This window comes from Pelodiscus sinensis, chromosome 26, assembly GCF_052426305.1.
Source record: "Pelodiscus sinensis isolate ZL-2025 chromosome 26, ASM5242630v1, whole genome shotgun sequence".
Taxonomy (NCBI): Eukaryota; Metazoa; Chordata; order Testudines; family Trionychidae; genus Pelodiscus; species Pelodiscus sinensis.
In genome coordinates, this window is record NC_143077.1 from 11190108 (window position 1) to 11206343 (window position 16236).

At 53.8% G+C, this 16236-nt stretch overlaps 1 protein-coding gene across 1 annotated transcript in view; it reads right to left on the reverse strand.

Moving 5' to 3' along the window:
- The window catches only part of EPHA10 (EPH receptor A10), a 148680-nt gene that overhangs the window by 15897 nt on the left and 116547 nt on the right, over nt 1–16236 (reverse strand). The window contains exons 9-11 of the mRNA XM_075908666.2: nt 15988–16043; nt 12083–12208; nt 7163–7348 (exon numbers count right to left, since the gene is read on the reverse strand). Coding sequence (XP_075764781.2) covers nt 7163–7348; nt 12083–12208; nt 15988–16043 — 368 coding nt within the window. The remainder of the gene's footprint in view (nt 1–7162; nt 7349–12082; nt 12209–15987; nt 16044–16236) is intronic.

A 16236-nucleotide genomic window follows, 5' to 3' on the forward strand; every position in this document is an offset into this window, starting at 1 on the left:
CTGGTTATACCATCCTCAGGAGGCAACACTCTATATAATAGACAGGACCATTTTCAGAGTGACTGAGACCACAGTCTCAGGACTGTGGATGTATATGGCTCAGTGTGTTAAGTGACAAACTCCAGGAGGGGGTACTGATGAGTAGACATCAACTCAAACCAGAGAGCAGGCGGAGTTGCTTTTGAAGCACCTGTCAACAGTGTACAGAAAGAAAAATTGGTTTGGGAAGGGGGCTTCAACCCCCAACTCAGATGAGAAAGGGTTAAATGCCCGGTCACAGTCACTGGTGGTGGTAATTAAGGAGTTACCCCTCAGAGAGACAAGTCAGGACTAAGGAATGATCCGGTGACAACAGACAGGGCCTTATACATCATCTGAGAGCCTGCAGCCAAAGGAGAGAAGCCGCAGAGAGTTGACTAGCTCCTGTGACTGGCCAATGCGCCAGAGACGGCCGGAGGCTACTGGCCTCAGGATGAACAGGACAGCACTTGATACCAGAGCCAGGGACAGGCAGTAGAATCCCCGGGTGAGAGGGCAGGTTGATTCTTTGGGATTTGGACGGCCCCTGGCCCTGACCAGAGGGCCGAGTGGCACAAAGACAGTCTCCGTGGGCACCAGAGAGGAAAAATCCCACACAGCCCTGCACCCGGAGACAAGAGGGCATAGCTAACGGGGAGTGTGCGTTGGCACTGGGGGTCATAGGCTGGAGGTCTCAAACAGGCAGCAGGGAAAGATCACTCCAAAGATGCTGCACCCATAATAGGGTTTTATGGTAAGCCTCACCTTAGCGGTTCTGGTTAACCGGTGGGGGCAGGGGCCCAGGCTGCTCCAGCTGGCAAGGGGGCCACTCCACACTAGAGCGCCCCCACACACCTCCCCTTTAATCGGTTAACTAGTTAAACACTACGTTTAACCAGTTAACCCATTAAGCGTCCTGAACCCATGGCAAGGTACTTCTATTTTGGACCTTGCAATGATGGATGACGATGAATCAATCCCTGGACTGGGGACCAATGATAAGGCCCCGATTTCATTCAATATGGGCAAACAGCGGACAGTCCCAACCAGTAACACTGAATTTTTTCTTTAAGAAGAGTTTATTAGCTGGCCAAAAGCCACAATTTCACTGTCAAGAAAGAGAACAGCTGAGGGTGAAAGCCCACCTTGGCTCAGAGGTGGAAGTGCAGGCCACGATTAGAAATAAAATAGCAACATGTACCAAAAGGAACCCGGGGGAAAGAGGAAGGAATCAATATGAATGAGAAGTTTGCGAAGTGTAGGAAATCAGTAAGAAAAACAAGGACACCAGGGAGGATCCATGCAGGCAAAGCTCAGGTCAATAAGGAGGAGTTTTATAAGTGTTTCAGGGACTTAAGCAATCCTAGCAATGATTCTGGCCTATTGCTAAGTGTAGAACAGGTCTGCACAACTCGGAAAGCGGCAAGGGCCATATTACTCCAAAGGAAACAGCTGCTGGCCGCAAGTAGGGATGCTCTCCCAAAAACTACCGAACACGCGGGCTAAACATTTTTGTCAAGCAAAAACAAAAAAACCCACGTGTGTCTCCACTTGGCCCCCTGGCATTTGTCTCTCCTGCACCCTGCCCCTTGGTGCCTTCCCCTTTCTCCTGACCTGCCCCCTTCCCCTAAACACAAGTCCCTTCCCTTCCCCTACCTGGCTTCTGCCTTCCAGGTTGTGGGGCTGCCGGAGCCTTTTTGAATCTGGCAGTAGCCGGCCATGACGTCACGTCCGTCCTGGCGTCTGCTGGCGTCCCGCTCTCTGGCTCGTGCCCTGCCTCCTCGAACCGGAGCTGCATGCAGACAGCCCGGCAGCGAGGAATCACCGCACTTCCCCCTCCCTGGCGGCACTCTGCTTCTCCGCCCAGCCGGCGGATCGGACCTTGCAGTCGGCACAGGCTGCACAGTGAGCCCCTGCGGGCCGCATGTGGCCCTCGGGCCCTATGTTGTGCAGGCCTGGTGTAGAAGATAAAACTGTAAGTTGGATTCAGTAGAGGGAGAAGTCTTCAGAAAACAGTCCTGTTCTATAGTTTGAAAAGCTGTGGATCACGCGTTCATATCACAAAGTACTTTCCAGTCCACTGGCAGCTAAAGATGGTGTTTTAATGCAGCCAAATGCAGTTATCCCTCTGAGAAGCAGGCATGCAGCCCATCTCTGAAGGATAGGTTTTAGTGCCCTGAAAACAAGGATTCTGGAGAGGATTTAGGGGCCGTAGGGGACAAGCGACACAGCAAGAGCTCCTAGTGCAGTGCCCGGGCAAACCGGGCTAATGCAATCCTTGGCTGGAATGGGAGAAGGATCAGAGAGGTGATTTTACCGCTGGGTCTGGCACTGATGAGAGCAATACTGGCATAGTGTCTCCAAGTTCTGGCATCCACATTTTAAAAACGGATGCTGAAAAAGTGGCAAGAATGCAGAAAAGAGCCACCCCGTTATGTATGGGCTAGAGAAAATGCCTGAAGAGACCAAAAAGAACTCAATCTCTTTAGCTTACCCACAAGATGATTGAGAAGATACTTGATTTCTGCATACAAGGACTTTCCAGGGAGAAAAGAACAGGTACCGAAGGACTCTTTCATCTAGTGAAAGAAGGCAGAACAAGAACCAAGTGGCTGACTACCGGTACTTGAAATTAGAACTCAGACAGGTGTTTTTAACAGTGAGGTCGATCAACCATAAGAACAAACTGCTAAGAGAAGCAGTGGCTTCTCCATCTCTTATCTCCAAATCAAGACTGGATGCCTTTCTGGGAGTTATCAGCACAGGGGCCACTGTTCCGCTCTGTGATGTCAGACTAGATGATGAAACGGTCCCTTTTGGCTAGAAATGCTACAAATTTGCAAAAGGTCCTGCTTCGGGTCGCTAGATCCTCCAGTGGAACCTCCAAAAAACAAGACAGGTGTGACCTAATACTCCTGAGATTTCTCAGCGGGAAAGCAGAGAAAGAAATCTAATCAGTAAAATAAATAAATAGCATTAGTGCAGGCCTCCTTCAGGTGTCATCAGATAGTTAAATGAGACACGTCCACATGTCTTTTCTCCGTTGCAACAAGCTCCCGGCCATCCTTCACATGTCACATCCACGGACTTCAACTTTCTGCTACCAGAACAGCCAATCAGGGGTGAAGAAGTCTGGCTTTACTCTGCCATCCCTACATGGTGAAATGACTTTCAAGCAGCTGTGATGGTAACAATGGGAACATAAAGCTCCCATTTTGGAGGCTCTCAGACCCCGAGATGACTCCAGAGTCAAAGCTCAATGTGTCATCTACTTGGAAACAAGATCACATCTGCCAACCTGAAAAGGAAGGACCTTTCACAGAAAATGGGCCATTAGCAGAGAGGAGGGTGAGTTTGCTAAAGGCGAGAGATTTGCAATTCTCCATTACCAACATCTAACGAATGTAACTAATTAGTGTTTCTGATTACCAACCATCACTGGTGGAGCTGCTCATTTAAATGCCATGATTCACACACCCACCAAGCAAGTGTACACCTTGGCTACATCTACACTGGCACCCTTTTCCGGAAATGCTTAAAACGGAACAGTTTTCCGTTATAAGTATTTCTGGAAAAAGTGCGTCTACATTGGCAGGATGCTTTTCTGGAAAAGCACTTTTTCCGGAAAAGTGTCAGTGGCCAATGTAGACGCGCTTTTCCGGAAAAAAGCCCCGATCGTCATTTTCTCGATCGGGGCTTTTTTGCGGAAAAGACTACTGTGCTGTCTACACTGGCCCTTTTCCGGAACAGTTTTTCTGGAAAAGGACTTTTGCCCAAATGGGAGCAGCATAGTTTTTCCGGAAAAACACTGACAATTTTACAGTAGATCATCAGTGCTTTTTCGGAAAAGCAAGCAGCCAGTGTAGACAGCTGGCAAGTTATTCCGGAAAAGCGGCTGCTTTTCCAGAATAAGTGGCCCAGTGTAGACACAGCCCTTGTGTTTTGACAACAAAATCAGTAAAAGGTAGGAAACGGAGTGGATATAATTAGGGGTATTTAAGCACTTGACCATCAGAGGATGGGTTTCTGAGCATCTGTACCGTACACAAGTGGCTTGAACTGATTCTCGTTTCTTCAATGCCAATCCTGAAGTTCAGTCTGCTCTCACATATTCAGGGAGACATGGATCTCACCCTGAAGAGTGCACCATCAGCATAAGGAGCCCTGTTTCTAATCTTTGGGGCCTCTCCATGCTGCTCTGACAGGGATATTAAATACTGCCGCTTCGAACACTTTGAGAAGCACCACGGAGGAGAAAGGCATTACTCAGTGCGAGTGAGGGTGGCTGGATCGGGCCCTACATTAAAGCAGAAGCTGATGCCTTGTGTTATGAATAGCACAAGTAACAACGCACGTGCTCGTGTTTCTCCATATTTACGTGGATTTCTATTTAACTACAACTTTCTCACCTCCATAGAGTACACGCACGCTGCCAGGGACAGAGAGCAACCATGCAGTCATCCATTTGGCTGACACACAAAACCCCTCCATTTTCATTTGATTTTGTGACAAGCGTTGGGTTTTGCTGCTCACCCTGTTTGGCTTTATTAATCGAGCTGTAAAAATTCTATTACAAACCTCAGAACCATCAAATAATACAAAACCACGAGCAAATGTTTGGCTTCCTGAGGGCCACTGTACAGCACCTCCACCACCCGATAATCACATTGCGAAACGCCGGCTCAAGCATATTACCGGATTAGTTGGAAGGCAGGGCAGGCGAGACTCCTGCCTTAATGACCCAAATTCCACGGTGGGTAATTAAGAAAACAATCAGCATTCTTCCTGCTTTCAGACAGGACAATCGTTTTCTATCGCTTTTAAATTACCAAGCAAATGAGTCAGCCTTGTTGCCACACAAATCAGATCAGGGAGCGCTGCGCTTCGTTTCGCTGGGCACCAATAACCGTGGAGCGATGCTGGATTCGCCGTGTAGCTATCGATTGGCGTAAGTGCCGTGCAATCGCAGAGCGGCTGTCTGCACACGGCTCCCCCACACTGCCCAACTTGCATCAATATCAGCCCATTTAAACGCGCCGAGTGACACGGGCGCTTGGAATTGCATTGGAGCAAACATGGCGTTACAGCTGGGTGCGGATTTGATTGTTTTCCACAGCAGGCCTGTGTGTGCATCGAGCATTGCTAGAGGATGTTGTGGAGATCAGGACTTTAACAGGGTTCAAAAAAGAGCTAGATAAATTCATGGAGGATGGGTCCAACCGTATTTATTAGCGAAGGTGGGTACAGAATCATAGAATACCAGGACTGGAAGGGACCTCGAGAGGTCGTTGAGTCCAGTCCCCTGCCCTCATGGCAGGACCAAATACTGTCTAGACCATCCCTGATAGACATTTATCTAACCTACTCTTAAATATCTCCAGAGATGGAGATTCCACAAACTCCCTGGGCAATTTTTTCCAGTCTTTCACCACCCTGACAGTTAGGAACTTTTTCCTAATGTCCAACGTAAACCTCCCTTGCTGCAGTTTAAGCCCATTGCTTCTTGTTCTATCCCCAGAGGCCAAGATGAACAAGTTTTCTCCCTCCTCCTTATGACACCCTTTTAGATACCTGAAAACTGCTACCATGTCCCCCCTCAATCTTCTCTTTTCTAAACTAAACAAACCCAATTCTTTCAGCCTTCCCTCATAGGTCATGTTCTCTAGACCTTTAATCATTCTTGTTGCTCTTCTCTGGACCCTCTCCAATTTCTCCACATCTTTCTTGAAATGCGGTGCCCAGAACTGGACACAATACTCCAACTGAGGCCTAACCAGTGCAGAGTAGAGCGGAAGAATGACTTCTCGTGTCTTGCTCGCAACACACCTGTTAATGCATCCTAGAATCACGTTTACTTTTTTTGCAACAGCGTCACACTGCTGGCTCATATTCAGCTTGTAGTCCACTAGAGCCCCTAGATCCCTTTCTGCTGTAGGAATGGTGTCCCTGCCTCTGTTTGTCAGAAACTGGGAATGGGTGACAGAGGAGGGATCACTTGATGGTTACCTGCTCTGTTCCCTCCCTCTGGGGCACCTGGCATTGGCCAATGTTGGCAGACAGGACACTGGGCTAGATGGACCTTTGGTCTGACCCAGCCTGGCCGTTCTTATGTTCTTATCCAGTCTCATCTCTCCAGTCCTGAATATTGCCATCCTAGTGAGCCTGCAGCTGGTGTCTGGGCACTTGGGCTCCACTATGGTTCTGGTTCGTGGCTCTATTTTGTCCTCAACGGTTCCTATCGTTACTACCGCTAGCTGTAGCCAAAGCTCTGGCATGCTCACCGGCAGATCACGCAGACCTGCTCTGCCCAGGATTAGCTGTCACGGGGATACCAGCACCAGCAGCCAAGTTCTCCCAGCGTTGCTGTCACAGTGGTGATCAGCTGGTGCCAGTGAGTGTGGGAAATAGCTGTCAGAAAAGTCTAGTGCAGGCATGATCTATGTTGTCAAGTCCTGTCACCTCCTGTGCCTCACTTTCCCCAACATACTGGGCTAACAATACACATCTGTCTTCTGCGGAGGGTGGCGGGGGCCCTGGTTGAAGGGGGCTATGTTACAGTGACCAGTCACCCTACTTTATGGCATTCACTCTCAGAACTACACCTCTTAAAAGGGCCAGGAAAGCGAGCGAAGCGTGGGATTCTCTCACCACTAGGCAGCACCACACTGCCAGGAATTGCCGGGGGTAGCCCCTCTCTCTGAGGCAGGGAGAAGGAATCCCAAACTTTTCAAGCTGACAGCGAGAGGGTGGAGACAGGGGTCTGTGAGCCTGGTGCATCTGGCTTCCCATGCCCCAGGACTGGATTCAAAATCAAAGTCACAAGGGGTTTGGCGAGTATCGGCCTAGATTAATGGGCCCAGTCATTAAAAAAAAAAACAAATCCGCCCCATTTGGAACAGAAAGGAAGTCCTGTGGGACTGTGTCTCAGAGACCTAGGACCCTAGGCCGTTTGGGGTTGAAGTGGATAACACACCTACCCTACGGAAGGGGAAGGCTCATGCACACGCCTTGCTTGAACCCAGCGTAGGTCAAACCAGTGCTGCCCACGCCAGAAGCACCAGGCCTAGCGCAGAGCGGGGAGAGCCTGGTCCGTGTGGAACGTGAGGAGCTTGCGCACCACCACGCCCGGGTCCGTCAGCCTTACCTCTGGTGATGACGCCCTCCAGGCGGATGACGTTGGAGTGGTCAAACTGGCCCATGGTGCTGGCCTCTGCCAGGAAGACGCGCTTCTGCTTGTCGGAGCAGCCAGCACGGAGGGTCTGGATGGCAACCGGGAGCTCTCTCTTGCTGGGAAGTTTCAAGCAGCCCCGGCAGATTTCTCCAAACTCTCCTGCACCATGGGAGAGACAGGAGTTAGCATCACCAGTGGCAGGAGCGCAGATGTTCGATGGCCCCGGGCGTGGGCATTTGAAAGAGGTAAAATCCCCCAAGCACGCTGCATAGGGCTGTTTTCATGCTGCCGTTCCTCTCTGAGCTCGGCTAGCTGCTCCCTCGGCCGTTCACTGGCCACGAAAAGGGGAGCTGTTTCTCCGGCTGATTTTATTCATGGCTGTTTCAAATCCTTCCCTATCGGTGTGCAGAACGGGGCCACACCCATCTGCTGCAGGGCTAGAGTGTCTGACACGGACCAACGGGTAGTGCTGCTCTTCTAGAAAGCCAGGTCCCCTTCTGGTCGCACTTCCTTCCAACAGGACTTTTGTCTCTGGACCCGCAAACACTGTGATCTGGGAGCACAGATGCAGGTCCAGTGCGTGTGGACAGGGTGTCTGAGTGCCTGGCTCACCAGACAGATGGGCTCTGCCCTCCCGTAGCAGGGATCTGTCCCCCTAGAAACGCTCCGGGGGAAAATCACCCACAACACAAAAGGGTGAATTAATGTCCCTTTAAAAATTCTCAACCTAGCCTCCGTTTAGCATCTTCCCCCACTTCTGGGGAGCGTCTGGACTAGCTGTGAACACGCCGATCTTGGAACTAGCAGCTCCAATAACACGTGATGCAATTTCCTCTCTTTGGCTGCTTAGGTCACTCCCCTAACGCAGCAGCCAAGCACATGCTGCACTTCTGGAGGATTTCCATGAACGGGAGATTATCTCCCAGAGACCAAGACAGTCCTCACTGGGATCCAGCTCTGTCCTCTCCCAAGCCACCCCACCTGTCCGTTCTCCAGACAGTCTCCAGCCTGCATGAAAAGTCAGGGCCTCTTGAGACAGAACTTTCTGCTCCTTGTAGTCACAAACGCGGGAGCACAAAGGAACAGATTCGAAAGAGAACAGGAGAACTTTGGAGTGACAGGGAAAACCCAATAGATTTGAAGAGCTTTATTAAGCGGAGAGACAGGAATCCACACGGTCACTAATACAAACCATTTTACATTCCTCCTCTTTAAAACACCTACCCTAGTTGGATTTCTTTTTCGCTAAAAGAAGTTCAGAATCGTTGGGCCTGTTTCTCTGCCCAGGCAGCTGCTAAGATTCCACTGTCTAACAATCGCATTTTGTTTCCCTGTTAACATTTAAGCTGCTGGCTAAACTACCCCCCCCCCCCCATCCTACCCCAATAATTGTTGTGGGTTTTTTTTAATGATCTTCTCTTTGGGAAAATGACACCCAGAACACCATGGCCTCCACAGATCTAGCTTGCATTACCTATTAAAGCAGGGGGGCAGAACCTGTTTTGGGGTCAGGGGCCGCTGACCCACAGAAAAATCAGCTGGGGGCCGCACACAAGTGAGAAGCAATGTGAGAAGCCCCTGGCTGAGAAGGAGAAAGACACTCCCCTTATTCCTCTTGCACACCAGAGCCTAGGGGGTAGGTTTTGTGTGCTCCAGCCCTGTGGTGGGTGGCAGGGAGTCTGGTGTACCAACAAGGGCTCCCCAATGCTGAGTCTCAGGGGCCGGATCCAGGCCAAGCTGGGGACCCCCCTGGGCCTGAGGTTCCCCTCCGCTGAATTAAACCTGCATGGATTTTAATTGGCTTTGGTGTTTTTGGCCATAAAGTCGCCGGAAATCAATACATCGTTAAAAAACTTCATAATCATAAATCGTTTTTATGCCACTGTCAACCTGCTAAGAAGCAGATCGTTGTCGGCGTTCTCTGTGAGAGGCTGCTCACATCACCGTACACATCGCCGGAGGAAAATAACCAGGGACATGAAAATCAAGCTCAAGCACAAAAGACTAACCCACCACCCTCTGCTCCAAGCCTACAAAACCAGCCAGGTTCACAGGGAGACCTGAAAACCCCGAAGTAAGCCAGGAGCAGGAAATCTGTGGGGGGGGGTGTCTAAACGACACGGCTCCGTCGACGGAGCCATGTAGATGAGGCTGATCGGCAGAGGGGAATGAAGCCCCAATTTAAAAAATCGCGGCTTCATTTAAATTTAAACGGCTGCCGCGCTCTGCCGACCAGCTGATGATCAGCAGTTTGTCGGCAGATCGGGGCAGTCTAGACGCTCACCTGTCAACATGAAAGCTCTTTGTCAACCTCCTCGGTAAATCTCATCCCACGAGGCATAAGGGGAAGGTCGACAAAGAGCTTTCATGTCAACAGGGGAGCGTCTAGATTGCCCCGATCTGCCGACAAACAGCTGATCATCAGCTGGTCGGCAGAGCGCGGGAGCTGTTTAAATTTAAATGAAGCTGCGATTATTTAAATCGCGGCTTCATTCCCCTTTGCCGATCAGCCTCATCTACATGGCTCCGTCGACGGAGCCATGTAGTTTAGACACACCCTGAATGGCTTTAAGAGCCCCAACGAGGCTCCCAGCATCCTAGAAAGAGCTGGAGTGCCCACACTGGCTGTGATTCGTTCCTACCCTGGGGCCTGCTGTGGTCCCCCTGCACAGAGCACCGCGGCCCTCAGCCTGCTGGTTTCAAGGGAGCTGGTGAAAGGCACCATCCTCTCAGTGATTCCCAGGGATCTTGGGCCTCCCTCCTTTACCATCACTGGCGTACGTGACAGCTGCTGCAGGGCGGCACTCCGTTCTCAGAGGGCACCTCGCTCCATTTTACTCCCAGGCCCGGGACCCTCCGCTCCAATGGGATGAGCCGAGTTGAACTCATCCCGCGGCCACCAGCACAGCCCCAGTGGGATGCACCGTGAGTATGTGCGTGTCTCCCATTCCCTAGGATCATGGGAGACAGGGCCATGAGGGCTACGGGGGGAAACGAGGGGCTTACACCTGCTGCCCTTTGTTACACTTGGTCAGGTCCTGCCATGGCCACCATCCAAATGTCTCCACCTCAGTCAGAACCAGCTGCACCAGAGGCAGCACCAGAGGAAACCTCCCCATGGAAAGAAAACTGAGGGTTGTATTTCCACACTGGCAATAATGCCAGGGGTCCTCTTCCAGAGCCAAACAGGCAGGCAGGCAATCGATTTCGGCTAAGGAGCTGCTGTGAACAGGCCAAAATGGCTCAGTCTCCTGCAGGGGGTGAGGAGCATCTTGGAACGCGTCGGCAGGGAAAAGCTCTGGGTGAAAAGCCTGCGTTAACAGGTCCTCGCACCCCTGCAGGCGACCCCGCTGGTTTCTGACAGTGCCTGTTCGCGAGTGACTTGCCTAAATCGCACCAGCTGCGTGCGGTGGAGAAGCGGCACTTCTGGGCTCAGCGCCTTACAGCCGCACGGAGCAAAGCCCCAACGCGGCCCTGACTGCAAAGTGTCAGACTTGGGACCAGCGGGCCAGATCCACACCTCAGCCAGCCTTTCCCACCCCCCCCGGCTCAGGCCCTACGGTCACAGCCGCAGCCTCCGGGCGGACAGTTTAGCTGCAACACTTTGGTGGGTTGTTTTGTCATCTAGACAAGGCACGAGTGCTGCACAATCTCTCTACTCCCCAAGTGCTTATACAGCCCTATCCTGGCAGTGTCTGGCACCTCCTAAGTATTTGCAAGCCAAAATATGGATAACACGCTGTCTCTTGCTCCTCTTGGGCAGTGGGAGGTAGGGATGCGAAAGGTTAACCGGTTACCCTAAAAGGGTAATGCTCAATGGTTCTGGTTAACTGACATAGGCTGGAGCAGCTCCCCACCTGGCCTGGGCAGGGGGTTGCTCCAGCCCCACAGGGGGCCCTCCTTGGTCAGGGGCTGCTCCAGAAGGGGCTGAGAGCTGGGAGCCAGCAGCAACCCCAGACTTCACGAGGGGACTAGGAGCCAGCAGGCAGCCCCAGCACGGGGCTGGAGGCAAGAGCCCCATGGGCTGGGGGCTAGCCAGCCAGGCTGGAGCGGCCCCCAGCCCGGATCCCATGTGGTCGGTTATCGGTTGAACATTACGTCGACCTAACGTTTAACTGGGATTTTACACTCCTAGGAGGAGGAACTCTGGTCCCAGAGTGGAAGAGGCAGGGGCTTGGATATTGCCCAGCTTCTGGATCTGTTCTGTACTCGCCCCCCTCCTGGCTCCCTAGGAGGGGGCCAGACAATGGCCGGAGAGCTCAGCCCATGGGCCACACGGTTCTGCTTTTCCAGACAGAAACCTCTTGGCGGCTGACACCACGCACTGCTCACCGATTGGATTTACAGTTTTGCTCACGTCCCTGCTAATGGCAGGAGCTGCATGGGGGCTCTGTGCCTGGCAAAGCCCGAGGCCAGACCGAGCCAGGGGTGATACGGAGCTGGGCCACACTCGCCTGAGACTGTGGAAGGGTTTTTGTGGGGTGAACAATGTCACCGAGCATGCCAGCCCAGCAGCACCTGCCGGTGGGGTAGTGAGCTCTCATTGCACTCCCTGTAGCTCCTGGAGGGGTGGTCTGGCTGAGGACCAGTGCCCAAGGGCAAAGGCTGAGGAAGAGTGGAGCTGGGAGGCAGGTTGTGACTTGGAAATCCTGCCTTAGCCTCCTGGAGCCCTGGGAACCCCGCTGGGAAGTAGCCCTCGCCAACCTGTGAAAGAGGAATTCAAATCCAGCTGCTATGAGGCTGCAGATCCACACCCAGCGCCCATCCGATGCGCCGAGGATGGTGCCACCTCTTCACACGGATCAGTGTGTCCCTGGGGCACAGACGTGCTCAGCCCGGCGGGGATGCCTCTCTGCCGAGCGCCCCGGGAGCCTCTCGAACGAGAACACTTGCCTGTTCCAATGATCCGCTCGATTTTGATACTGGAGTTGTCGAGCTCTTTGGCAAAGAGGTGTACGGCCTGCATAGGATCCTCGCAGGTGTCGGGGTCAATGTACGTCCTCCGGGTTGGGATCTTAACTGCAGTGAAGAGGGGGAATAAGCAGAGCGTGGGTGAGAAGATACCGTGTGTTACCTCTGCACAGCATTTGCCCAGCCAGGATCCCGCTGAGCTGGGGACAGGAGAGGAAGGGGGCAGAGGGTAGGCCACAGGAGCTCTGCCCTTTGGTTTCCCAGCCAGCTCTGCAAAACAACCTCCTCCAGCCCCCACCCCCTCCAGACCACCCTCCTCGTCTCCAGCCCATCCAACTCCTGCAGCTGAGCACTCAGCAAACACAGACACCAAACATTCGGTAGCACCCAGCGCGCCAGGCACCAGCCTCTGCAGCCACAAGAGCTGGGCTCGGACCTGGAGCAACAGCCTCCATCTGGAGTTAATTCCACTAACATCTTTGCTGTTTAAAGATCAGCTTAACGAAGACCGAGACGACAATAACGTCCCTGGGGCCTTGCAACCTCGATCCTCCAGCAGGGCTGTTTGGGGCCCCTTGTCGAGACGGTCTCCTGTCTGAGTAGCAAGGGGCAAGCAGCCTACAGTACACACATGGCTGTTCCCAGCCCCGCCGGCACTGGGGAGACCTTCGCAAGGCCCTTGCCCTCAGTCACCGCCCAAAACGACCATGGGCAAATGGACCGTCCTCGCCTCTCCGCACTGGGGATGTAAAATGCCATTTCATTGGTTAACTGGTTAAACCTCCCCTCCCAGCCCCCCACACCTGCCGCTGGAGCAGCCCCCTGCCCACGGCCGGCGGGAAGCTGCCCCAGCCCCACCGGTTAACCGGGACCGGTAAGCTTCATGCATTTAAGGGTTAACTGGTTAACCATTCCCAGCCCAACTCTGCGCTAGCAACGACATGCAATGAAGTGAGGGAGGCCGATGTCTCTGTTGTCTATGGAAACAATCCCCACGGCCAGGGACCAGGCCTTCCTCCCCGCTGAGGCTACCGGCACATCGACACAGCGCCGTTCTGAACCAGTCCCGGCCTCGCTGCTCCCACCCTCCGAGCTCCTCTCCTGCCCGCGCTACCACGGACCCCCTCTAGAGAGGCAGCCCCGGCGGCCACCGGCAGGTTTGCGCCATGCAGGGAGGGCTGGTCAGAGCTGCCATTAGGACGTGCCCGGAAGCACGGCTGGGATGCTCTCGGGAGCTGAGTGCAGGAGGAGCTTTGCTTCCAGGACTGATGGAACAAAGACGCTGCCTCTCCCCTGATCTGCCTCAGCAGGAGCCTCCTGGCATGACGCGCTGCACTAGCTAACCCCTCTGAGAGGCGGGGCTCTAGGGCTGTGTCTACACTCGCGGCTTCTTGCGCGGGTAATATGCAAATGAAGCTAAGCGTGGAATATCGTCGAGCCTCATTTGCATACATAATGAGCCACCATTTTTTTCAGAAGAGGCTCTTGCGCAAGAAGGAGCATCTACACTGCCCCTTCTTGCACAAGAAAAACCCTCTTGCGCAACGCCGTTACACCTATTACTTTTCAGGAAGAACGGCATTGCACAAGAGGGTTTTTCTTGTGCAAGAAGGGGCAGTGTAGACACTCCTTCTGGTGCAAGAGCCTCTTCTGAAAAAAATGGTGGCTCATTAGGTATGCAAATGAGGCTCGACAATATTCCACGCTTAGCCTCATTTGCATATGACGCGTGCAAGAAGCCGCGAGTGTAGACATAGCCTGGCAGTTTGCTCCCAAGCTCCTCCCAGGAGAAAAGGGAACCGTTGCCGCTGCCTGTTCTTACACAGCCCAGCCAAAACAGGGACGACGGCCTCCAGGTGGATCCTCGCCTACCCGAGCCGTCTCTGTGGCTGAGCCCTTCAGCAGGGCTCGTTATAACCGGCAGCTGCGTTGGACAGCAGCACGGATTGGAAAGCCTCCCCCACATGCCACCACCGTCTGCTAAACGGTAATGCCGGGCACCGCGTCCGGGAGAACTACGTGCACTGAGAGCCACTCGGGTACAAAGAACGTCGCACTGCCCAGGTGGGGACTAGAGAGGTAAAGGGGTAACTGGTTAACTGGTTACCCGGTAAGCACCTTACCAGTAACTGGTTAACTGGAGCAGCCCCTGCCTGTGGCATCGTGGGTTTGGCCTGCCCTCGCCAGAGCAGCCCGCAGTGTGGCGGGCTAGCTAAGCCTGCTGCACCACGGGCCGGGGCTGCTCCAGCCTGGCCAGGCCCGTTGCATCGTGCTGCGGGTCGGTGGCTGGTGACTCCATGGTTAACTGGTTAAACACAGGGTTTAACCGGTTTGCTTTTTAAATGGCAGTTTCCGTCCCCAGTGGGGACTAGGGATGTTAAATGGTGGTTAGTAAGCGAATCGCGCTGTTGATGGGATTAGTCAATAAGGGGCTTTGCGGCAGCTCTGCTTTTTAAATGTAGTAAGAGGTGCCAGGATGTTACTACATTTAAAAAGCAGAGGCGTAGCAAGCAGTCCTGGCTTGCACCGGGTCCCCTGCTACACCTCTGCCTCCCCTGTCCCCCGCCGAGATCAAAAGCTGGTCCTCCGCCAGCACCGGCTCTTGCTTCTCTCCCACTTGCTGCCTCTGATACAGAGGCAGAGGGTGGGGGGGGGGGGTGACTTGACTATCCAATAAGCCTAGGCTTATCAGGGAGTCGGCTACTCGGTCGCTTACATCCCTAGTGGGGCCCAGTCTTCCTCGCAAGCTGTGCGCTTGGGCGGTCACCCAGCAGATATTCCAATACCGCCCAGCTGATTAGCAGAGCGCCCACAGCTGGCAGCAAGTGTTTCTACTGGTGGTGCCCATCCGCACATGCCGCAGTGCACAGAACAAAATTCATTCCGCCCATGGATGGAAATAATTAGCAGAATCACTGGTGGGGACTGGCGCTGCCACTCCCGGGGTCCCCTGTAATCCTTCATTTTAAATGCCCAGACAGGAGCATGGTGGCTCAGCTGCTCCTGGAGCATCTGCTCCCAGCTCCACAGTGCCGGGTGCCCTGCTCTCAGGGTTCAGCCTTGCTCCACCCAGCAGAGCCAAGAATTGGCTGCGTTTCTGCACGTTCCCAACAGGCAGGGGCTGTGTGCTGCAAGTGGTGCTCCCGGGGGGGCTGAACCGGCAGCAAAGGCCATTCCCCCGTCTGCTGAACACAATTCCACGGAGCACACAGAATGCATGCGGGTCCTACAGCCTTCTGCCTGGGAACAATCGCCCCCAAGGTTCGGAGCAGGGCACCAGGAGCAACCCCCTCCTCCCGCCTCACTGACAGGTAGCCCAAGAAACCGCGGCCGCAGCACTCCCTCTTCCCCTGCAGCGACCGCCGCAAAGCCTTGTGTGACAAGCGTCCGGGCTCTGCGGCAGGGAGCAGCGGAGGAGGCGTGTGCTTCACCGGCATATGCCAGGAATCAAATAAACTCCTCAGCTCTGACATCTGCATTGCCTTTGACAACTGGTGTCTGCAAAATTATCCCTGCCTGAGAACCAAGAGAGGCCCCAGCAAACAAACGCCCGCTCCCCCGGCGCTGTATGTGAAGAGCTGACAGAATAATTCATACGCCCTCGAGAAAGCTGAAAGCATCTCCATTTCCTGTGACATGCCGGCGACCTCCCCGAGCAGCCCGCGCGCCGTGTGCAGGAAGGACGGCCACCGGCTTATGAAGCTGTCAAGCCAGCTGTCTCCGGAGAGCCGTGCTGTGCTGAGCGAGGCTTCTCCGGGATAAGACAGGATGACAGCTCTTCCAAAGGCAGGATTCCGGCCGCGCGGCAGAGAGCAGGGTTATGAACAACCATCAACCCCGCGCACCCCACGCGATCCGACCCAGCGCGGGGGCCGGGTGGCACTTACAATGGAAGTACAGCTCCTCGTCTCCGTCCTGGCTGGCTTTGCTGTACCCACACTGTCTGCAACGAGACGCAAATGTTCACGTTAGGCCCTGGGGTGCGACTCTCCCCTGGATACAAAGCCCCACGTGACAGTGCCTGCGAGCACCGTTCAGCCCCCCAGTATGCACCAGCCCAAAGAGCCAGCTGCCATAAGTAAGAACAGCCAGACTGGGACAGACCAATGGTGCATCTAGCCCAGTATCCTGTCTGC